At 44.4% G+C, this 23,864-nt stretch overlaps 1 protein-coding gene across 5 annotated transcripts in view; it reads left to right on the top strand.

Moving 5' to 3' along the window:
* The first annotated feature begins 605 nt into the window (after positions 1 to 605).
* Positions 606 to 23,864, top strand: part of Psen1 (presenilin 1) — a 57,990-nt gene continuing 34,731 nt past the window's right edge. The window contains exons 1-4 of one of the 5 annotated variants that reach the window (XM_042692614.1): positions 606 to 723; positions 9,622 to 9,697; positions 9,789 to 9,916; positions 20,632 to 20,882. In XM_042692614.1, coding sequence (XP_042548548.1) covers positions 9,842 to 9,916; positions 20,632 to 20,882 — 326 coding nt within the window. In that variant the 5' untranslated portion in view covers positions 606 to 723; positions 9,622 to 9,697; positions 9,789 to 9,841. Of the gene's footprint in view, positions 754 to 896; positions 1,098 to 9,621; positions 9,698 to 9,788; positions 9,929 to 20,631; positions 20,883 to 23,864 lie in introns of those variants that run through there. The other 4 variants (XM_042692610.1, XM_042692611.1, XM_042692612.1 and 1 more) reach the window with 4 other exon arrangements.

The following is a 23,864-nucleotide window of genomic DNA, read 5'->3' as shown; positions in this document are numbered from 1 at the left end:
CTCGTGATAGCATTTCTGTATTTTTTTTTTTTTTTTACTTTGATGGCATTTGTTTTTTTGTTTTCGTTTTTTGTTTTTTTACTTTGAATTGCATATAAGTGCGAGAGAGATAGGCTGGTCTCTGTCACATCTTGGATAATAGTGCCACAGGCTGGACAAAGTCTGGCAGATGCAAGCAAACAAGTGTCTGAGCAAACCAGTAAACCAACTACTGTTAGGTTTGGGATTTCTAAAATAGGACCTATTGGATGCTGTGTGAAAGCTTACCTTGTTTCTCACGTTCGCTCCACCCTCCGAAGTTTTCATGTATTGGACAGAAAAAGGGAGACAGACACAGCGATAGAGCTGGTCCGCATTTTGAGTACTATAGAGAAATAGAAGCTGTTAGGTTTGTGATGCCTTCACTTGCAGACTGGGAGAAACGCGGAGCCTGCCTCGCGCCTGTCTCCCAAGCCAGCAGCCGCAGCCCACCCGGCCCCGCGCTTCCAGCCAGTGGGCTCAAGGGCGCGAGGCGCGCGTTGCGCGTTGCCGGAAGCTCCGCCCCCATCCCTAGGGCTGCTGGCCAACGACGCCAGAGCCGGAAATGACGACGCGGGTGAGGCCTCCAGGGCGGGGCCTGGGACGGGCAGCTTTGAGGGCCGCGATTTCACATCGGAAACAAAACAGCGGCGGCTCCAGAGGAAATCTGGCTGGGAGCGGGCGGCCTCAGCCGGGAAGGAGAAGGTGCGTGATTGGGAGTCTGAGTGGGCGGCGGTCAGGAGCACCCCTGACCCAGTCCCGACACGGGCGGACGCGGTCAGGGCCCGGTCCTTTGTGGCCGCGGGCCGCGGAGCCGGTGTCCTCGAGGCTCAGGGGCGGGGCGCGGCCGGGCCGAAACAGAGGAAGCCCCGCGTGGGAAACGAGGAGAGGCGACCGGTTTCTCGGGCTGTGGGCGCGGTGCGGCCAAGTTGCAGCGCGAACTCTCGCAGAGCCTCGGTCCGGAAACCTGGGCCTCTCCGGGGCGACTCCGGCTGCGGGGGCCGGGAGCCGGGATTGGCCGCCTTGACTGGGGTGCAGCGGGGGAAGGGGCAACGCCCGGCCGGGGGCTGCCGGAGCAAGTGAGTCCTGAGTTTGTCTCTGTCCCGAAGTGAGTGGCGCTCGGGGCTGAGTTCCCCTGGTCTCGCTGGCCAGGTGAAGACGCCTCCGGTGCTGCTTCCTTCCTCGGGACTGTCACGGTGCTGTGTGCCCGATGCTTGCCGAGGGTCTCGTTCCCCCCCCCCTCCCCCTTTTCGTCCCTCTCAGTCTTCAGTGTGTAACACTGTTGGGGTTATAGTGGTTGGTTTTATGGACATCAAGACTGGTAGCGGAGTCTGCAGTGCAGAAGGGAATTGAAGTGACTTTTCTTTTTACATGATTCAGGAGATCAAATGAGGGTTTGATCTCTGATATATGTTGGCAGAATCTTAGGTGATCCGGACATGGCAACCAACTGAGGAGCGAGGCGGAAAGTGTAAAGTTGGCCCAGGAGACTAAATTTAGATAATGGGAAGAGGCCATCTCAGAAATAAGGAAGTTGGGGAAAAAAAAGAACTGATGAGGAAGTTTCGCTTTTGAAATGTCAGTGGGTGAGGGTCCAGGACATGAGCTGTAAACATGAGTCACTTTGGATAGACTTACTAGTTGATATTGGAGGTGTAGAGGACGTGCCCAAGGGACAGACACATAGGAACACTTAGAAGGACCCAGTGGAAGGAGGCAGCTGAGGAGAATGAGTGGTAGGAAGAGAGCCGCTGTAATTCGGTGTCACAAAAGCTAAGAAAGTTGTTTAATTACAGAAGCAATATCTGATTCTGTAATATCCCCAGCATCTATCACACTTTCTGGTTACAGAAGAAAACTAGTGAGTGTTGGGGTTTGTTGTTTGTTTTTTAAAATACTGCAGGGGTTTTTTGATAATTTTTTTTATTTTTAATGTTTTTTATTGTGAAAATACTATACAGAGGAGTTACAATCACCTGAGTAAGATAATGAGTACATTTCTTATCAAGCATTGTTGCCTCCTCTGTTTTTCCCTTAGTGGGTTTTGTTTTTGTTGGTCGTGGGGCCTGAACTCTGTCTGGGCCTGGGTGCTGTCCTTGAGCTCTTCAGCTCAAGGCTAGTGCTGTACCACATGAGCCACAGCGCCACTTCCAGCTGTTTCTTCTTATGTGGTGCTGAGGAATCGAACTCAGGGCCTCCCGCATGTGAGGCAAGCACTCTACCACTGAGCACCTTCCCATCCCCAAATACTGCGGTTTGAACTAGGTATTTTAAGGAATTTTCTAAGCAGGCCTTCTACCACTTGAGCCATGCCCCCAGCCTTTTTTTTGTCGTTTTAGTTATTTTTCAGATAGGGTTTTCTGTTTTTACCCAGGACAGACATCAGACTGCAATTCTGAACTAAAAGGCACATTCCACCATGCCTACTTGTCAGTTAAGATGGGGTATCACTTTTTGCCTTTGATCCTTTAAACCAATATCCTCCTGATCACTGCCTCCTAAGTAGTTGGAATTACAAGTTTCTGCATTGCAGAAACCCAGTGTTTGCTGGTTAAAGAGTGTTAATTTTTGGTTCACAATTCTTCATTCAGTCCCTTGTTTAACTTGAGCCAAAAGAATGCGGGCAAGAGATTGGCAAATTAAATTTAACTAATCACTTTTTATTTAAAACTAGCTATGTTATATATTGATTTCCACAGAAGATTTGAGACAGTCACTCATAATGGACATGTCTTTATTAGAGACTTATTAGAGACTTTATTATAGTCTTAACATTTTGGGGAAATAATCTTTATAATTAAGAGCTTAAGGCAGGAGTGATAGTGCATACCTGTAATACCAGCTACTGAGAAAGTAGAGGCCAGAGCCTAAGCCAGTGTGGGCAATACTTCAAGGCCCTGTCTTGAAGGGAAAGGGAAAAAGAAGAGGGAGCTTGTGGGGGAGGGAATGTGATAGTACAAGACCATAGTTCCATATCCATAGTTCTGAAATGTAAACATCAAAAGGTCTTTCATTAGCTAATTTAACAGGAAAATTTGACCTAGTACCTAGCTAAGGTTATTTTATTTCTTTTTTGTTGTTGTTTTTGTTGGTCATGGAGTCTGAACTCTGAACCTGGGCACTGTCCCTCAGCTCTTCAGCTTAAGGCTAGCACTCTACCACTTGAGCCACAGCGCCACTTCCGGCTTTTTCTGCTTACGTGGTGCTGAGGAATCGAACCCAGGGCCTCATGCATGCAAGCAAGCACTCTACCACTGAGCAACCTTCCCAGCCCCAACTAAGGTTATTTTATGTATTTTGAAGATTGTTCGTGTTTCACTGTGTTTGATTTGGGTGATTCTAAAACACTTGGGGACACTAAAGAACATTTTTATTTTTTTATTTTTTTTGTCAGTCATGGGGCCTGAATTCTGGACCTGGGCACTGTCCCTCAGCTCTTCAGCTCTAGGCTAGCACTCTACCACTTGAGACACAGCACCACTTCCGGCTTTTTCTGTTTATGTGGTGCTGAGGAATCAAACCCAGGGCCTTATACATGCAAGGCAAGCACTCTACCAGTGAGCCATCTTCTTAGCCCAGGAAGAACATATTTGTATCATATTACCTTTATTTATTTATTAATTTTAATTTTTGGGTCTGGTCGTGAGGCCTGAACTCTGGGCCTGAGCGCTGTCCCTCAGCTCTTCAGCTCAAGGCTAGCACTCTACCACTTGAGCCACAGTGCCACTTCTGGCTTTTTTCTTTTTGCTTATGCGGTGCTGAGGAATTGAACCCAGGGCCTCAGGCATGCAAGGCAAGCACTCTACCACTGAGCCACCTTCCCAGCCCTCATATTACCTTTAAAAGATTCAGAAACTGACTTTTAAATGTCCTAAAGGTTTCACATAAGGAATTCTGGGTTCAATCTTCAGAGCCAGCAGTATCATTTTAAAACAAGTTGCTACAGTAACTATATAAAAGACATCCCCCAAACTCAGCAGCTTGGTGGTTTCTCACTCTGCTTCAAGGTGTAGGTGTGGATTAGCTGGGACCATTTGCATCTTCTGGGGCTCAGGCTGAAGAGAACAGTATCCATGCTAAGCTCTTCTCAAGGCAGCATCAGATGTGCAAGAAGGCAAGGCCAACTTCACAGCATAGCTCAAGTGTCTGCTAGCATCACAGCTACTAAGATTGCATTGATCAAGTCATAATCATGCCCAGAGCTTAGGGTGAGTAGGAGACTGCACCTTTTACAAAAGCCAAGGCCAGTGTCACTACAAGAAATGCAGTGGTTCCTTGATATCAGATACCAAAATCTTAGTACACATCAGTGCTTTTATAAAATGGTGTATATTTTAGGGCTGAGGACTTAGTTCAGTGATAGTAGAATGCTTGCTTACCTAGTATGTGAAGGAAACTGGGTTTGATCCTCAGCACTGCTAGAAAAAAAGAATTGAGCCAGGTGCCAGTGGCTTAGGCCTGTAATCCTAGCCTCAGGAAGCTGAGATCTAAGGATTAAGGTTCAAAGCCAGTCCAGGCAGCAAAGTTCATGAAACTTTTATCTCCAAATAACCAACAAAAAGCTGGAAGTAGTTCAGGTGGTTGGTAGAGCGCTATCCTGGAGTGTAAAAGCTAAGGGACAGTGCTTAAGGCTGGGCCCCAAGTTCAAGCCTCAATACTTGCATATAAGCTATAAGCTACACAGTCCTCCAGTAGCCTATAAATTATCTGAGATTCTAATACTAAATACAATGTAAATGTTATGTACATAGTTATTCTATATTGTTTATAGATGAGGAACAATGCTATAATGACAAAAAGAAAATCTGTACATGTTCAGTACAGATAAAAATTCTGTCTTTTTGCCAATTTTTTTTTTTTTTTTGCCAGTCCTGGGGCTTGAACACAGGGCTTGGGCCTGTCTCTGAGCTTCGTTTGCTCAAGGCTAGCACTCTTCCACTCGAGCCACTTCTGGCTTTTTCTGTTTATGTGGTATTGAGGAATCAAACCCAGGGCTTCATGCATGCTAGGCAAGCACTCCTCAGCCACATTCCCAGCCCGTGCCAATTTTTGTTTGTTTTTTTGTCGGTCGTGGGGCTTGAACTCTGGGCCTGAGTGCTGTCCCTCAGCTCTTCAGCTCAAGGCTAGCGCTCTACCACTTGAGTTACCGCGCCACTTCCATGCCAAATATTTTTAATCTTTGGTTGTTTGAATCCAAGGATGCTGAAGCTGAGGATGTGGATGGTATATTTCTCCCTTGGTGATGGGAGGAATGGGAGGGATGGATGGAAGAAATATTTTCTGAATAATGACCTAACCTACCACAGATGGTTCACAGAGGTGGAGTGGGATGGAAGGGGGAAAAATCACTAAATAGGATGTATCACCATTCTTGCTCTTTTTAGCATCAACCACTTTCAAAAAGTCTCAGGGCTGGGAAAATAATTTATTTTTAATTTTTTTATTTTTTATTGTGAAAATACTGTACAGAGGTGTTACAATTACATGGGCAAGATAATGAGTACATTTCTTATCAAGCATTGTAGCCTCCTCCTTTGTTTCCCCTTCCCATCCCTTCCCATCCTCCCCCCACCCCCCCACCTACTTTTAATATTTTAAAAATTGAAAGAAGCTGGGCACAGGTGGCTCCTGCCTGTGATCCTAGCTACTCAGGAGGCTGAAATCTGAGGATCATGGTTCAAAACCAGCCCGAGCAGGATTGTCCATGAGACTCTTATCTCTAATTAACCACTCAGAAAACCGGAAGTGGCAGTATGGCTTAAATGATAGAGCACTACCCTTGAGTTAAAGAGCTGAAAAACAGTGCCCAGGCACTGAGTTCAAGCTCCATGACTGGAAAAAAAAAAAAAAAAAGAGTACAGGATGTATTCCTGAGGTTTTTAAGTTATTTTTATTCCAGTTATAGAACACAGTTTGGTTTGGTTATATTTGTATTTGAATCTGAGCCTTTATATCAAGCAGAGTCAGATGTAGTAGCACATTCCTGTAATTCTAGCATTCTGCAATCAGCAGCAGGAGTGTTGAGTTCAAGGCTAGCATTAAGATAAATACTGAGGGCTGGGAATGTGGCTCAATGGTAGAGTGCTTGCCTAGCATGCATGAAGCTCCAGGTTCAATTCCTCAGTACCACATAAACAGAAAAAGGCCTGAAGTGGCTCTGTGGCTCAAGCCTAGCCTTGAGCCAGAGAAGCTCAGATATAGTGCCCGGGCCCTGAGATTGGGCTCCGTGACAGGCAGGGGAAAAAAAAAGGGTAAATACTGAGACTCTGTCTCAATCAAATTAAATACTTAACTAATAAAAATCCAAGTAGGGCTGGGAATGTGGCTCAGTGGTAGAGTGCTTGCCTTGCATGCATGAGGCCCTGAGTTCAATTCCTCAGCACCACATAAGCAAAAAGAAAAAAGCTGGAAGTGGCGCTATGGCTCAAGTGGTAGAACGCTAGCCTTGAGCTGAAGAGCTGAAGGACAGCGCCTAGGCCCAGAGTTCAGGCCCTATGCCCGGACCCCCCCAAAAAATAAAAAAATTAAAATAAAAAAAAATAAAAATCAAAGTAAAGGGCTAGGAATATGGCTCAGTGGTAGAGCCCTTGCCTATGCACCTAGAGCCTCTGTGTTTCATCCTCAGCACCCCAAAAAAATCAATGTCCTAAGTAGAGGCTTTTCCAGCCTACCCATATAATCAGTATTTACGCCGCTTGTCAAAGAGAAGTTGGCAGAGTGACAAGACCGATTGCGTACTTTTGTAAGAAAAAGCTCACAAACTTATTTGAGCCATGAAAATTATTAGTGTCACAATGCAGATGCAGCAAAAAATACTTTTTAGCTTCTTTCCTAAGTGAAAGAAGCTAAACCAAGTGGCTTAGAGGCATGGAAGCAAGCCATAGACTTTTGTGTTGGATAAGCAAGCTCATGATTAAGTTACCATGGTGGTCAGAGGGCTCAGCTGTGAGCCTCTGTTGTAAGATACCCCCCACCCCACCCCCAGCGTGCCTTGCCACACTGCCTGAACAGTGGGGTCATTGACCTTCTTGCAGTCATCAGTTGTTTTCAGCTGTGATGGGACCAAAATCAGCTGTGGCTTAGCTTGCCTCTTTATTTCTATCAACAGTGTGTGTTTGTTCCCTTGGCTGGCCCCGCTGCCCACTTCTGCTCCCTTCTGAACTCTCTCTGTAGTATTTTGATCTCGGGAGCACCAGGGGAGCTCTGGGATTTTTCTAGATGCCTGGAAACCCCACATGGGCATCACACTACTTGAATTATTCACTTGCTCCTTTACTAACTATACACTGACAAATTCCTTCTCTCCTAAGGTTTGTTTTTTTTTTTTCTTTTTTTTGGGGGGGTCTTTTTGTTTTTTATGGTCCTGGACCTAGCACCCAGAGCCTCATATGCTAGCTAAATAAGGACTCTTAACTTTTGAGCAACATTCTCAGCCCTGAAATGAAGATATTTTAGGTAGCATGTATTGATCAGAACATTGCATAAGTGTGTAAACAAATCTTTCTCTTCTATATTTCTGAAGATTTTCTATGAAAAGGAAAGGTTGAAGTGGTAAATAATTGAGTGATGGAAATTAAGGTAGCATAGGTGAGTGAGCACATGGCCCCAGGAGGGAAGTGTGAGAGACAGTCTTTTTCTGTAAAATAGACTACCGGATCACATATCTGAGGCTTGGGGTGGCAGGAATCCATAATTCCTGCCCTAGTCTACCTGTGTGTTCTGAAGCATGTCACTGAACTCTCTGGGTCCCCTCCCCCCCCTTTTTTTTTTTTTTTTTGGTGGGGAGACTAGAGCTTGAATATGAAACAGGGCCTCACACATGCTAAACTTGAGGAACAGGTCAGGGCTTTACAACATGTGAATTATGTTCTACATTGAGCTACACTGCCAGGCTCCACTCCATTTTTACAAATAAACACATTACTTGTCCACTTTACCTTGGAACTTGTGATAAAAGGTAAAAAAAGGTACAACTAATAGAAAATTTTAAGGAACTATAAAAATGCCAATGTTGCCCAGCGCTGGTGGCTCACACCTGTAATCCTAGCTACTCAGGAGGCTGAGATCTGATGATCTCGGATCAAAGCCAGCTCGGGCAGGAAAGGCCATAAAACTAACTTTCTTTCTTTCCTTTCTTTCTTTCCTTTCTTTCTTTCCTTTTCTTTCTTTCTTTCCTTTCTTTCTTTCTTTCCTTTCTCTCTCTCTCTCTTTCTCTCTCTCTTTCTCTCTCTCTTTCTCTCTCTCTTTCTTTCTCTCTCTTTCTGTCTTTCTGTCTTTTTGCTGGTCGTGGGGCCTGAACTCTGGGCCTGGGCTGTCCCTCAGTTCTTCAGCTCAAGGCTAGCTCTCTACCATTTGAGCCACAGCACCACGTCTGACCTTTTCTGCTTCTGTGGTGCTGAGGAATCGAACCCAGGGCCTCGTGCATGCAAGGCAAGCACTCTATCCTTGAGCCACCTTCTCAGCTCCTCCATGAAACTCTTATCTCCAATAAACCACCAGAAAACTGGATGTGGTGCTGTGGCTCAAGTGGTAGAGAGCTCGCCTTGAGCTGAATAGCTGAGGGACAGCGCTCAGGCCCAGAGTTCAAGCGCCATGACTGACAAAAAAAAGCAGCTGATTTTAAATGTACTCATTACCAGACTTATGACTTATGTATATCATCTTTACAATAAAACTTAAATTAAAAAAATAAAAATGCTGGTGATGCCAGCATAGAAAATGAAATGGTGAAAACATTCTTAAAAAACATTTAACTTCCTTTGCTCTAAATCAGGTTATTAAGGAACTTTCTTTTTTGGTTTTTGTTTTTTGTCAGTCGTGGGACTTTAACTCTGGGCCTGGGTACTGTTCCTCAGCTCTTCACCTCAAGGTAAGCACTCTGTCACTTGAGTCACAGCAACACTTCCAGTTTTTTGGTAGCTAGGATTACAGGTATGAGTCACTGGTACCAGTTTAGGAACTTTTATGTTTAAGGTTTGTTTTTTGCTTTTGTTTTTTTTGTACTAGTCCTAGGGCTTGAGTGCTGTCATTGAGCTTTTTTTTCTTTTGCTCAGGGCTAATGCTCTATTACTTACAACCCTACTTCCAGCTTCTTCTTTTTTCTTTCCCCCCATACTGGACATGAGTGTTTCCTGTCTAGGCTGGCTTTGAACTGTGATCCTCAGATCTCTCTTGCTTGCTTTGCTTTCTTTTTCTTTTTTTTTTTTTTGTCAGTCGTGGGGCCTGAACTCGGCCTGAGCGCTGTCCCTGAGCTCTTTAGCTCAAGGCTAGTATTCTACCACTTGAGCCACAGCGCTACTTCTGGCTTTCTGCTTATGTCGTGCTGAGGAATCGAATCCAGGGCCTCATGCATGTGAGGCAAGCATTCTACCACTGAGCCACCTTCCCAGCCCAGATCTCAGCTTTCTGAGGGGCTTGGTTTATAAGTATATTCTTTGTGTTTGAAATCTTATTGCCTAAGAGGTGTCTTCAGCTGACAATTAATCTGTCAGCAAAGATCATGCCAAATTAACACATTTCTGGTTTGCTAATTGGCTTGTATGTATTTGGTTGGTGTGGGTGGATTTGCTAGGATTTGACCAACATGGTGAAATCCTATTTCAGACTTAATCCAGGAGCCTGCACAGAGCCCTCAAGGTCCTTAGACAGCCTGGCCTGGAAGAGAACACATGAAAGAAAGGTCTGTTTCTGGTGAATATAATTCTTGAAGGTTTTTTAAAAATGAAAGCATGATCTTAGTACATAAAGTCTAATTTTCTTTTCCCTTTCAGAACCCCAGGAGGCTTTGTTTTCTGTGAAGAAGTATTTCTATACATTTGCTCCAATGACAGAGTTACCCGCACCCTTGTCCTACTTCCAGAATGCACAGATGTCTGAAGACAGCCACCTGAGCAATAGTGTACGTAGCCAGGTACAGTGTCAGCTTCTGAAACTTCCCTTGCCAGATTGTGGGCTCATTTACATTCCTTTACCTACAAGAGATGCTGAGGGTCTTGGCAGGCTTGTTTGCCAAATATCTGTAGGGTTTTGTTTGTTTTGTTTTGTTTTGGTTTTTTTTGCCAGACCCGGGGCTTGAGCTCAGCCTCGGCACTGTCCCTGAGCTTCATTTTGCTCAAGGTTAGCACTCCATCATTTGAGCCACAGCACCACTTCTGGCTTTTTCTGTTTATGTGGTATTGAGGAATGGAACCCAGGGCTTCATCCATGCTAGGCAAGCACTCTGCCACTATGCCACATTCCCAGCCCTGTCTGTAGTTTTTGAATTACAATTGAGAGTGACTGCTGTACCCTGTGATGCTGAGAGACACAGGGCTGGATTTCACTTACTTTCTTTTATGTTTCTTCTGGTGATTGAACTCAAGGCCTTCCTCATTCTAGTCAAACACTTTATAACTAAGCTACTTCCCAATCCTGCAGGGCTGTTCAAGACATGGGTGGTTGAAGAATTTTATCAGGGTGCATGAAAATAAAATAATAGGTTAAAAAATATTTTAAGGCCAGATACTAGGTGGCTCAGGCCTGTAATCTAGCTACTCAGGGGGGTGAGATCTGAGGATCACAGTTCAAAGCCAGCCCGGGCTGGAAAGTCCTTGAGACTCTTACCTCCAATAAACCACTAAAAAACTGGAAGTGGCACTGTGGTTTAAGCAGTAGAGTACCCACCGTGAGCTGAAGAGTACAGGGACAGCGCCTAAGCCCAGAGTTCAAGCCCTACTACTGACCAAAAAAAAAAAAGAAGGAAAAACATGGGGATTGCTACAGTTCCTCCTTCACATATATATCCCCTGTCCCCTCCTCAAATGAACCTTTCTCCAACTTCCTGAATCATAAGCACCTCATGGTCTATTTATTTAATCTTTTTTTTTTTGGGTCCAGTCATGGGCCTGGGCGCTGTCCCTCAGCTCTAAAGCTCAAGGCTAGCGCTCTACCACTTGAGCCACAGCGCCACTTCCAGCTTTTTTCTTTTTGCTTATGTGTGCTGAGGAATCGAACCCAGGGTCTCATGCATGCAAGGCAAGCGCTCTACCACTGAGCTACCTTCCCAGCCCTATTTATTTAATCTCTTACCTGTCTTACTCTTCTGTGGACTGAGTATTTCTGATTGAGTGATAGATTAATTGCTTGAGAGACAGATTCTTACAATGTAGCTCAAGCTGGCCTCAAACTCCTGCCTTAGCTTCCTGAATACTGTTTTTTGTTTTGTTTGTTTGTTTGTTTTTTGGTCAGTCTTGGAACTTGAACTCTGAGCCTAGGCACTGTCTCTTAGCTCTTAATTCAAGGCAGAATTCTACCACTCGAACAACAGCGCCACTTCTGGTTTTCTGGTGGTTTATTGGAGGTAAAGAGTCTCACAGACTTTCTTGCCCAGGCTGGCTTTCAACTTCAGATCTCAGCCTCCTGAGTAGCTAGGATTACAGGCTTGAGCCACCAGTGGCTGGCACCTGTGAGACTCTTATCTCCAATAAACCACCAGAAAACTGGAAGTGGCACTGTGGCTCAAGTAGTAGAGCACTTGCCTTGAGCTGAAGAGCTCAGGGACAATGCCCAAGCCCAGAGTTCAAGCCCCATGACTGACACACACACACACACAAAAAGTTAACAATATAATTTAAATTAAGTCAGATCCACAGGCCTAATCAGCCTCTGATGGTATTACTGTACTGTGTGTAGTAATGAAGTTGTTTTCCTACTTACGTCCAAGTGAAGTGAGAAAAGAAATGAAACTGTAGAACATACTGGCTTTTGCAGAGCAGTAATGTTGTAAATCGTAGACACAGATCTTTATAGTCTTTTTTTTTTTTTTTTGGTCCTGGGCCTTGAACTCTGGGCCTGGGCGCTATCCCTCAGCTCTTGAGCTCAAGGCTAGCGCTCTACCACTTGAGCTACAGCGCCACTTCCAAGGCACAGATCTTTATTAGTCTAGAAATAGTTATCTAAAGCCTAATACCACAGCCCCATACATGTTAAATATTCTCTAACCCGTTATGTCAACTGTTCTGGGAAATGACAGCCTTTCTTGGCTCTAGCCCGCTGGTTCCACCTCTGACTCAGGGAATCACAGAGCTGGGGCAGATGCTGGGTGGAATTCTGTTGTTGGAAACGTTGCCTACAATTAATAAACGTTTTCAAGTTTTCCACTTAACCTGCCAGTCTGTGGTTATGCTACTCTTAGGCTACTCAGTGCAGGCTTAGGCCTATGCATTTCTAATTATACAAGTAATAAAGTCTTATAGGATTGATTCTTTCCCCGCTTTTGTTTTTTGGCATTGCTAGGAATCAAAAAGACCTTGAGCATGCTAGGCAAGTGCTCTACCACTGAGCTACACCCCTAACCGAGGACCGAATCCTGAGGACCGAATCCTTTTATAAATATATACTCATTTTAGCTAAAAAATAAGACCATAAATCCATCAATATAATAGATTCTTATCTATTAAGGCATGTTGACTGTTATATGAGAATATGTGCATAAAATACTGTGATAGAGAATACAGTATTTATGAACATTCATTATAACTGTGCATGTGTATATATTGAAAAACATTAGAATTTGTGATGTACATTTTTTTATTTTAACTCAAGCTCATACTCAGTTTCACAAAATTATAACTTCAGTGTGGCAAAAACTTACAAAGTATAAAACATGAAGGCTTATAATGTATAATGACACAAAATCCTTTTGACATCATAGGAGCATGAACAATTTATGTATATAACAGCAGTAATTCTGCAGCTAATTTTTTTTTTTTTTTGCCAGTCCTGGGGCTTGGACTCAGCCTAGACACTGTACCTGAGCTTCTGTACTTGAACCTCAGCGCCACTTCTGGCTTTTCTGTTTATGTGGTACTGAGGAATCAAACCCAAGGCTTCATGTATGCTAGGCAAGCACTCTACCACTGAGCCACATTCCCAGCCCCTTTCTAGCTAATTTTTAGAATCCTAATAGGAGGAGCTGGAGTGAGCAGCTCACAGTAAACCATGTGATTAATACCATATTTGACTTCTGTTCTTATATCTAACTTACTTGTATGTTACACAGGTTTGGTGTAGTGTAAGAACTTGGAATACATCTGTAGTTTACAAATCCTAAAATATTTAATCAACAAATACTTATTGAACCTGAAATGAGTTAGGTGTTATTCTAAGCACTTCAGTATATTAATTGGGCAGATGAAAAACAACAAATCCTTCATGTATAGAAGCAAACTTCCACATATAAGATGGAGTGAGAACATGTGCATGATCATCTGGGTTTTGAGTACTGCTCCCATGGTGTCTCATGCCTAGTTACTCAGAAGGATGAGATCTGGAAGACTGAGAGGTTCAAAGCCAGCCCCAGCAGAAGAAAAAACTATCTGAATCTCATTCAGCAAATTGCTGGGTGGGGGTGTGGCTTAAGTGGTAGAGTACCAGCTGGGCAAGCAAGTGCAAGACTCTTGAGTTCAAACCCCATACTGAAAACAAAAGGCAAAGGCAGTTTGTTTTTTCACAAGTACTCGACTTTCCTGATAGTAAGAGGACTAAAAATAAAATTTACACTGAGATTCCCTCCTGTATTTTAACTATTGGGCATTTGCGAACATATTGACAAGGACATAGTGAATGAAGTAGACTATTTCCTATACTGGTGAATCTGAACTGATAAAGTTTATATGAAGAACAACTTAGCAATATGTTAGAATATGAAATCTACTATGACCTAGCAGCTATATTTGAGAGAATTTACCCTGCCACTGTGCCCACACACATTAAATGAATAATGATTAATTCATATGCTGGCTATGTGGTTGTTTAGAAATTTTGATAAAGAAGAGAATCAGGAGCCAGTTGCAGTGGCACATGCCTAGAATCCTAGCTCTTCGGGTGACTGAAGCAGGGAAACCGTAAGTTTGGAACCAGCCTAGGCTATATAACATCAGATGGGGTTAAAAAAAAAAAAAAAAGAAGGAAGGTGTTTAAAGTCTCTAAATCACATAGATAAGAAAGCATAGGAGCCAGGCATCTGTGGCTCATACCGTAATCCTAGCGACTCAGGAGGCTGAGATCTGAGGGTCACATTTCAAAGCCAGTCCAGGCAGAAATGTCTGTGAGACTCTTATCTCCAATAAACCACTAGAAAACTGGAAGTAGTGCTGTGGCTCAAGTGGTAGAGCCCTTGCCTTAAGCTGAAGAGCGCAGGGACAGTGCTCATGCACCATGACCGACAAAAGACAAAAAAAGACAAAAAAAAAAAAAAAACAAGCAAAATACGCTGGGTACTGGTGGCTCACACTTGTAATCCTAGCTGCTCAGGAGGCTGAGATCTGAGGATTGTGCTTCAAAACCCACAGGGGCAGAAAAATCTTTTGAGACTCTTTATCTTCAGTTAACCACCAAAGAGCCATAAATGGAGCTGTCTCAAGTGGTAGAGGGCTAGCTTTGAGTAAAAAAGCTAAGAGATGGTGCCTATGCCCTGAGTTCAAGCCTCAGGACTGGCACACATACACACACACACACACACACACACACACACACACACACACACAGCTAAAAGCAAAGTACAACCCTGTGTGCAAAGGGACTTGGAAAAGGTTTACAAGAGAGCAGTAAAAAGAAAGCAGGAGGAGGAGTGGTATTAGGAAACAAGGTAGATACTTAGGAGGGAGCCTTTTCTGCATACATTTTAGACATTTTTTAGGACCATTTAAGTATTTTACCTTTTAAAAACTTAAAAATAGTATACAAAGTACTGGTAAGAGTAAGAGTGCGAATGTGTAGCTTGGAGCTGACCCTCCTCTAGTAGACTGTTTTACCTGGGGGCAGGTGGGGTAGGGTTGGTCCTAGTGCTTCATAAACTAGAATATCTAGTGGAACAAGTGAGTGATGGCCTCTTCTGCCAGACTCAACCCTAATTAAAGTGTGTTCATACAGTCTAAGGGGGAGGGCTGTGGGCACAAAGAACCTGGGCTTTGAAGCACGTGACTAGGATTTGATTCCTGCCTCTGTTGTCTTCTTGGTATGAGATTTTGGACAAGTTGGTTTTGTGAATCAGTGAGATAATGTGAACGGGCTTTGTTTAAGTTGTCAAATGCTATGTTAAGGCACCTAGTTTACTTGCATTTTAATTCTTAACAAGTATTAATCCACCCATTAAGTTGTTCAGAATTGTATTGCTAAACAGAATGCTGACAGATTTACCAATGACTTAGTCACCTTCTTCTCCGGGAAAACAGAAGTGTAAATTTTCTCAATTTTCCTCCTCCACCTACTGCCACACTATGTTCCCGCCCTCTAGACCTCGCCTTCCTGAGTACCTTTATCCTGCGGATTTTGTCCACTGGAGTGACTTGGAATTCTCTTCCTTGGTGGGTGGGGCTTATGTTTTTATCTTTTATACGCCAGCATAATCTTCTTTCCATTTCTTACAGGATTAGGGTTCTCAAGTATTGACTCTGAGGTTTAGGAACTCTTCCTGCCTTTTACACTGCAGAAGAGGGCACCAGTGACTTTGGGAGGCACCTTTCTCTCTCTGCTTCCTCCTGTTATTCTTACCTGTGCCATTGCTTTTCATCCTCTTGTCTTATGTATTCAGTCACTTCTAATCTCACCTCTCTACTTTGACCTGACAAGCACGCCCAAGTCTCTAACAGCACTAAAATAACTTGTGAGTTGGAGTCATGTTCTCACCATTTTTTTTTTTTTTTGTCTTCAAAGGATAATTGCCCTTACCTTCCCAATTTCCATTCATTTCCCAGTCCAGTATGATTTCTTTCTTTCTTTCTTTTTTTTTTGCTGGTCATGTGGTTTGAACTCAGCCTGGGCACTGTCCCTCAGCTCTTCAGCTCAAGGCTAGCCCTCTACCATTTGAGCCACTGTGCCACTTCCAGTGGAAGTAGGAAAAAAACAAAGGAGAGGATAACAGTGTTCGACAAGAAATGTACTCATTACCTTACTCATGTAACTGTAACCCCTCTGTACAGCATCTTTACAATAAAGCAAAATTTTAAAAAAAATCCTTAGGGAAGCTGGGTACCTGTGGCACACATCTACACTCCTAGCTACTCAGGAAGTTGGGATCTAAGCCAATGGGGCAGGAAGTTCTGTGAGACTCTTACTACCAATTAACCACCAAAAAGCCAGAAGTGAAGGCTGTGGCTTAAATAGTAAGTGCAAGCCTTGAGCACAAAAACTGAAGAATAGTGCCTAGACTTCTGAGTTTAAGCCCCAGGTCTGGTGCCCCCCCCCCCCCAAAAAAAAAGCATTATAGAACTTGCTATTGACAGGTTCAGTGTCTTTTCGACCCTTTCCTTTCCTGCCTGTATACATCATCTCTGGACCATGCCATTCCATCCTGCTCTTAATCTGTCTTGCTGTTCTTTCAGCTCCTGCTGCTTATGCCTGGAGGTTAGTCACCCTATCACTTCTGCAAATATTTGTGTTAATCACCACCAAGTCTTACTGCTCCTTTTTTCCACCTGCACTCTCTTCCTGAGCTTTTGTCCTTTGACCTGAGCATGACATTCTTGTTGCTTGTGTCCTTTGGACCTCCCTACCTGGTGCAGGTACTTCACATTCACATAGAAGGCCTCTCTCCAGCCTGCTTCCTCTTGTGTTCCCTTGCTCTGTCAGTGCCACCTACCTTGTTCTTTGTGCTAGAAATCTCCAGAGTCACCCTGGACTACTCCTGATTGTTCACGTGAAACTTGAAGGGGAGCCCTGTCTATTTCACTCCTGAAGTATTTTCCTCTTACTTTTGAAACATTATCTAATTGTTTTACTTCTTTTTTTTCACTCTTCAATATAATATTTATTTATTTATTTTTGAGACAAGGTCTTTCTCTATAACCTAGGTTAGCCTTCAACTCACAATCTTGCCCCAGCCTTTGGAGTGCTGGGATCACAGGTGTGTACCACTATACATAGCTATAATCTTTTTTGCATCAAAGTATATATGCAACTGCTGAAGTTTCAGAGTAAACACAAAAATGTTTTATGGACAACCCAGTGTCTTTTTTTTTTTTTTTTTGCCAGTCCTGGGACTTGAACTCTGAGCCTGAGTTTTGTCCCTGAGCTTTTGTGCTCAAGGTTAGCACTTTACCAACTTGAGATACAACTCCACTTCTGGCTTTTGTATAATTAACTGGAGGTAAGAATTTCTTGGACTTTTCTGCCCAGGCTGGCTTCAAATGGTGATCCTCAGATCTCAGAGAAGCTAGGATGACAAACAGGAGCCACAGTTGCTGGGCCCAGTGTCTCTTTTCCTCCTTTGTAGCCTTTGCTTCAAGGTGGCCACACCTTCAACACTGAGATTGCCAATCATCTTTTATCTACAGTGTTTTTTTTGTTTTGTTTTTTAATCTTTTTGGGGGGGGGGCGGTCCGGTCAGGGAGCCTGAACTCTGGGCCTGGGCTCTGCCCCTCAGCTCTTCAGCTCAAGGCGAGCGCCCTACCGCTTGAGCCACAACGCCACTTCCGGTTTTATGGTGGTTTATTGGAGATAAGAGTCTCACGGAGTTTCCTGCCCGGGCTGGCTTTGAACCTCGATCCTCAGATCTCAGCCTCCTGAGTAGCTAGGATTACAGGCGTGAGCCACCAGTAGCCGCCATCTCAGGGACTTTTTGCCTGGGCTGGCTTTGGACTCTGATTGTCAGATCTCAGCCTCCTGAGTAGATAGAATTACAGGCATGAGCCATCAGTGCCCAGCTTTGGAATGTATTTTTAATGAGCAATGGTAACACTTAAAGTAGTAGTTAATCTGGGCACCAGTGACTCACGCCTCTAATCCTAGCTACTCAGGAGTCTGAGATCTGAGGATCACGGTTCAAAGCCAGCCCAGGCAGGAAAGTCCTCGGGACTCTTATCCCCAATAAACCACCAGAAAACTGGAAGTGACACTGTGGCTTAAGTGGTAGAGTGCCAGCCTTGAGCTGAAGAGCTGAGGGACAGCACCCAGGCCCAGATTTTAAGACCAATGACTGACAAAAAAAAAAAAGGGGGGGGGCTGGGAAGGTGGCTCAGTGGGAGAGCATTTGCTTTGCATGCTCCAGGCCCTGGGTTCGATTCCTCAGCACCACATAAGCAAAAAGAAAAAAGCCGGAAGTGGCACTGTGGCTCAAGTGGTAGAGTGCTAGCCTTGAGCTGAAGAGCTGAGGGACAGCGCCCAGGCCCAGAGTTCAGGCCCCATGACCGGGCCCAAAAAAAAAAAGTAGGGGCTGGGGAGGTGGCTCAGTGGTAGAGTGTTTGCCTTGCATGCATGAGGCCCTGAGTTTGATTCTACAGCACCACATAAGCAGAAAAAGCCGAAGTGGTGCTGTGGCTCAAGTGGTAGAGCACTAGCCTTGAGCTGAAGAGTGAGGGACAGTCCAGGACCCACACCAGGCAAAAAAGAAAAGTAGTAGTTATCCAGTAGAGTCAATGATGAGATAAAGGAGTGACTTGTTCTCAGTCTTCAAGCCAATTTCATCTTAACCAGCAGCCATGACTATTAGTCTATGTTTATTTCTTATTCTCTTATCTGTGAGAAAGCAGAGTACTTGAGGTTGGTTTCTTTTCTCCTATCACCTGGCTCTCTCTCTTTTTTTGTATTTTTTTTATTTTTTGGTCGGTCGTGGGGCCTGAGCTGTGGGTCTGGGCACTATCCCTCAGCTCTTCAGCTCAAGGCTAGTAATCTACCACTTGAGCTACAGTGCCACTTCCAGCTTTTTTCTGCTTATGTAGTGCTGAGGTATCGAACCCAGGGCCTCATGCATGCAATGCAAGCACTCTACCACTGAGCCACCTTCCCAGCCCTCTCTCTTTTTTTTAATGTGTGTGTGTCTGAAGATTGAACCCAGGGCCTTGTACATGCCAGGCAAGTGCTCTTCCACGGATCTAAACGCTCCTGTTCCTGGGCTTATTTTGTCATAGTCTTTAAGCTCAACTTCGCCTTTAGAATCACTGTTCATGTCTTAAAACTGTTTTTGTGGGTTGGGAATGTGGCTTAGTGGTGGAGTCCTTGCCTAGCATGCATTCCCTGGGTTTGATTCCTCAGTACCACATAAACAGAAAAAGCCAAGAGCGCTTGCCTTGAGCTGAAGAGCTGAAGGACAGCACCCAGGCCCTGAGTTCAGGACCTACAACCGACCAAAAAAAAAAAAAGACCAGAAAAAGCCAGAAGTGGTGTTGTGGCTCAAGTGGTATAGCCTTGAGCAAAAGAAGCTCAGGGACAGTGCCCAAACCCTGAATTCAAGCACCAGGACTGGCACAAAGAAAATTGGAGAGAGAGGAGGGAGAGAAGGAGGGAAGGGGAGAAGGAGAGAGAGGTGGGAGAGGGGAGAATAAACCTAAGATAAGCATACATTAAGGGTCAGAGGAAAGTAGAATCTAAGAAGTGTACTGATCTCACTCAGTCATTCATTGATTGTTTATTGTTCCCTTGCTGTTGCCCAGCATAACCATCAGAATTGCGTAAGACCCAGCTGTTCTTTAGAAGAGTTAGGAGAGAGCTGGGAAGGTGGCTCAGTGGTAGAGCGCTTGTCTTGCATGCATGAAGCCCTGGGTTCGATTCCTCAGCACCACATAAGCAGAAAAAAAGGCCAGAAGTGGCACTGTGGCTCAAGTGGTAGAGTGCTAGCCTTGAGCTGAAGAGCTGAGGGACAGTGTTCAGGCCCCACGACCTGACCCAAAAAAAAAAAAAAGAGGAGAGTTTTTTCAGTTGAATAATTTTTATTTTATTTTAAGCAATTGTTTCCATGCAATTATAAGAAACAATGCAGAAAGATACCTTGAATATTACCACATAGATTTCAGAGTCTTACTAATAATAAAAGTTTTTACATAGCTGGTATGAAACTTTCAGTAGTAAGTGCTCATGAATTAAAACAATGAGATCATTTAGCTTGCAGCTGTAGCAAATCAGAAAAGCTTAATGCAGGTGTCCATGTTTCAGCCAGACCTCCAAGAAGTCTAGTTATTTTAGCTGCAAAATGGAAGGAGAGAGTGAGGTGAGTCAAGACCATGGTAAGAGGGAGGACCTGGGTGCCCTTAGAGAACAATGGTTAATAATTTAGGCTTTTGCCACTGCCTATAAATTGGTTCTTTCTTGCCTCAAGTTTTTTTTTTTTTTTTTTTTTTTTTCACTTCCCTCGCCTTTTTTTCTGAAGGCAAGAGGGCACTTGCTGCCGCCGGTGCCTGATGCCATCCAGGTGTCTCTCACTGAGCTGAGGGTTTTGTGGTTACCTTCAGGGAAGCCCAAGTCCTAGGGTGACAGGAGTTAAAACGGCCAAGCCTAAGCACATAAGAGGCAGATCATCACCTCTTCCTGGAGATTCCTCTCACAGGGGACTGGAAATTAGGACAAACAGATGTGTCTAGGGTTAATTTACATTACTGGGCAATATATAATAATTCAGCCTTGTCCACAAAGTGGAGTATATGTAAAAGAGGTTGTCTAGAGGCAGAGGCTAGCTCTAGCAGGGCCTGGAGGGTACTTGACCTGCTCTTCTTAGGGTTGGAGAATCATATGGAATTGCCTCAAGTTTTTAAAACTCCAGTGGTGACCATGCACAGCTGTTAATCACGGGTCTAATTGTTACATAATTGTTACATATTCTGCTAAAAGTGTGATTTACTGACAAAGTTTTCCTTGTGGTTTTAGAATGACAGTCGCGAACGGCAGGAGCACAGTGACAGGCGGAGACTTGGCAACCCTGAGCCAGTATCTAATGGTCAACCTCAGAGTAACTCACAGCAGGTGCTGGAACAAGATGAGGAAGAAGATGAGGAGTTGACATTGAAATATGGAGCCAAACATGTCATCATGCTCTTTGTCCCCGTGACTCTCTGCATGGTGGTGGTTGTGGCTACTATCAAGTCAGTCAGCTTTTATACCAGGAAAGATGGACAGCTGTACGTACGATTGTTTTTTTGTGTGTGTTTTGTTACTGTCAAGGCCAGTAGCTTTTCTTTACAGCATGTTGCCATCACCTTGAAGTCCTCAGCACTAAAGGAGCAGGAATGAGTCCATCTTTTCTGATGACTGAAAGCAGTGGACAGGATGCATGAAGTAGCAAAAATGAACATCACAGAATTGATGTCTGGATGGGGTCATTAAATAGGGCTGGATTCATTCGGAATGGAAAAATGTGATCTTTTCTTCTCTATAGCCATTGGAGCTATCTTTTTTTTTTTTCTTTCTCTTTTTCTTTTATTGTTGGTCATGGGGCTTGAACTCTGGGCCTGGGCGCTGTCCCTCAGCTCTTCAGCTCAAGGCGAGCGCTCTACCACTTGAGCCACAGCGCCACTTCCAGATTTCTGTTGGTTAATTGGAGAAAAGAGTCTCACAGATTTTCCTGCTGGGCTGGCTTTGAACTGAGATCCTCAGATCTCAGCCTCCTGAGTAGATAGGATTACAGGCATGAGCAGTACCCAGTGCTTTTAGCCTTTTGGGAGTATGGCTAAGACATAAATAGAGTTAGGAGTCAGAAACTATAGAGCCAAGTACTCTACCTACTGCTGAGCCACCTTCCCAGCCCCCATGGCCATGAGTTCTATGGCTGATGTGTTATACAAGGAACTTTTGAAAAAAGAATGTACCAGGCTGGGAAGGTGGTTCAGTGGTAGAGTGCTTGCCTTGCATGCATGAGGCCCTGGCTTCGATTCCTCAGCACCACATAAGCAGAAAAAGCCAGAAGTGGCACTGTGGCTCAAATGGTAGAGTGCTAGCCTTGAGCTGAAGAGCTGAGGGACAATATCCAGGCCCAGAGTTCAGGCTCCACAACCAACAAAAAAAAAAAAAGGAAAGAAAGAAAGCTCATTGACCCTGTCACAGAACGTCAGGTAGTAAAAAATCATTTGAAATCCCATAGAGAGCTGGGTGTTGGTGGCTCATACCTGTAATACTAGTTACTCAGGAGGCTGAGATCTGAGGATTGAGCTATCCCTGGCAGGAAAGTCTGTTAGACTCTTTATCTCCAATTAACCACAAGAAAACTGGAATTGGTGCTGTGGCTTTACATGGTAGAGTGCTAGGCTTGAGCAAAAAGAGCTCAGGGACAGGGCCCAGGTCCTGAGTTCAAGCCCCATGACCAATAACAATAAACAGTTCCATAAAGGAGTATCGAAGTAGGCAGTCAATCCAGGCACTCATGACTCATGCTTAACTCCTAGCTACTCAGGAGGCTGAGATCTAAGGCTCAAGGATTGAAGTCAGCCCAGGTGGGAAAGTCTGTGAGACTCTTATCTCAAATTAAGCACCAGAAAAGCTGGAAATGGCATTGTGGCTCAATGGTAGAGTGCTAGCCTGGAACAAAAATGTTGAAGGGCAGCACTCAAGCCCTGAGTTCAATCCCTTGGACTGCACCAGCAACCTGAGTTCAATCCCTTGGACTGCACCAGCAAAAAAGAAATTGGCAGTGAAGATTGGTATAGCAGCTTCATCATTAGTCAAGGACCTGCCTGGGCTCTTTATTTTTTGCTTTGACTTACTCCTCTAGCTGATTTCAGGGAGCAGACTGCAGCCAGCCTACATTCATACATCAGGAAGGATTTGAATAGGAAGGAATTAATGACTTTTTTTAGTACATTTTTTTGGGGGGAGATCCAGTCATGGGGCCTGAACTCTGGGCTTGGACGCTGTCCCTCAGCTCTTCAGCTCAAGGCTAACGCTCTACCACTTGAGCCACAGCGCCACTTCTGACTTTTTTCTTTTTGCTTATGTGGTGCTGAGGAATCGAAGTCAGGGCCTCATGCATGCAAGGCAAGTGCTCTACCACTGAGCCACCTTCCCAGCCTGGTACATTCTTTTTTTAAAAGTTCCTTGTATAACACATCAGCCATAGAACTCATGGCCATGGGGCTGGGAAGGTGGCTCAGCAGTAGCTAGAGTACTTGCGTTCAATTCCTCAGCACCACATAAACAGAAAAGGCCGCAAGTGCCAGGCGCCGGTGGCTCACGCCTGTAATCCTAGCTACTCAGGAGGCTAAGATCTGAGGATCGCAGTTCAAAGCCAGCCCTGGCAGGAAAGTCCGTGAGACTCTTATCTCCAATAAACCACTAGAAAGCCGGAAGTGGCGCTGTGGCTCAAGCTGTAGAGCACTTGCCTTGAGCTGAAGAGCTGAGGGACAGCACCCAGGCCCAGAGTTCAAGTCCCATGACCTACCAAAAAAAAGAAAAAAGAAAAGGCCAGAAGTGGCACTGTGGCTCAAGTGATAGAACACTAGCCTTGAGCTGAAGAGCTGAGGGACAGCACCTAGATCTAGAGTTCAAGCTCCACAACCAACCAAAAAAAAAAAAAAAAATGGCATTACTTAGTTTCATGACCACACCTATCTATACAGGGACAGAAATAAAGCCTTTTGGATGGGAACATTGGAACCTGGAATAAAAGTGACTTTTATGTGAGTGAGAAACAAAAGGAATATGGATGTATGATACTAAGTCAAGATAACTTCAGTTGCAATCACCATATAGATAAAAGACAATAAAAATGAACCATATTCTCTTCCTATGACAACCTATTTGTCAACCTAGTAGTTTATATGACAGAATCTGGTTGTTTAACAAGCTATTAAGAAGCTGTGGGGGCTGGGCACTGGTGGCTCATGCCTATAATCCTTGATACCGGGTGGATCTCCGAGGATCACGATTCAAAGCCAGCCCTGGCGGGGAAAGTCCCTGAGACTCTTATCTCCAATTAACCACCAGAAAACGGGAAGTAGTACTGTGGCTGAAGCTGTAGAGCACTTGCCTTGAGCTGAAGAGCACAGGGACAGTGCCCAAGCCCAGAGTTCAAGCCCCATACCCAACCAAAAAAAAAAAAAAAAACAGGGCTGTGAAGGTGGCTCAGTGGTAGAACGCTTGCCTTGCATGCATGAGGCCCTGGGTTCGAT

This window comes from Dipodomys spectabilis, unplaced genomic scaffold (assembly GCF_019054845.1).
Source record: "Dipodomys spectabilis isolate Male_0828 unplaced genomic scaffold, ASM1905484v1 ptg000157l, whole genome shotgun sequence".
NCBI classification, from domain to species: Eukaryota; Metazoa; Chordata; class Mammalia; order Rodentia; family Heteromyidae; genus Dipodomys; species Dipodomys spectabilis.
This window is presented reverse-complemented; position numbering and strand designations above follow the sequence as displayed.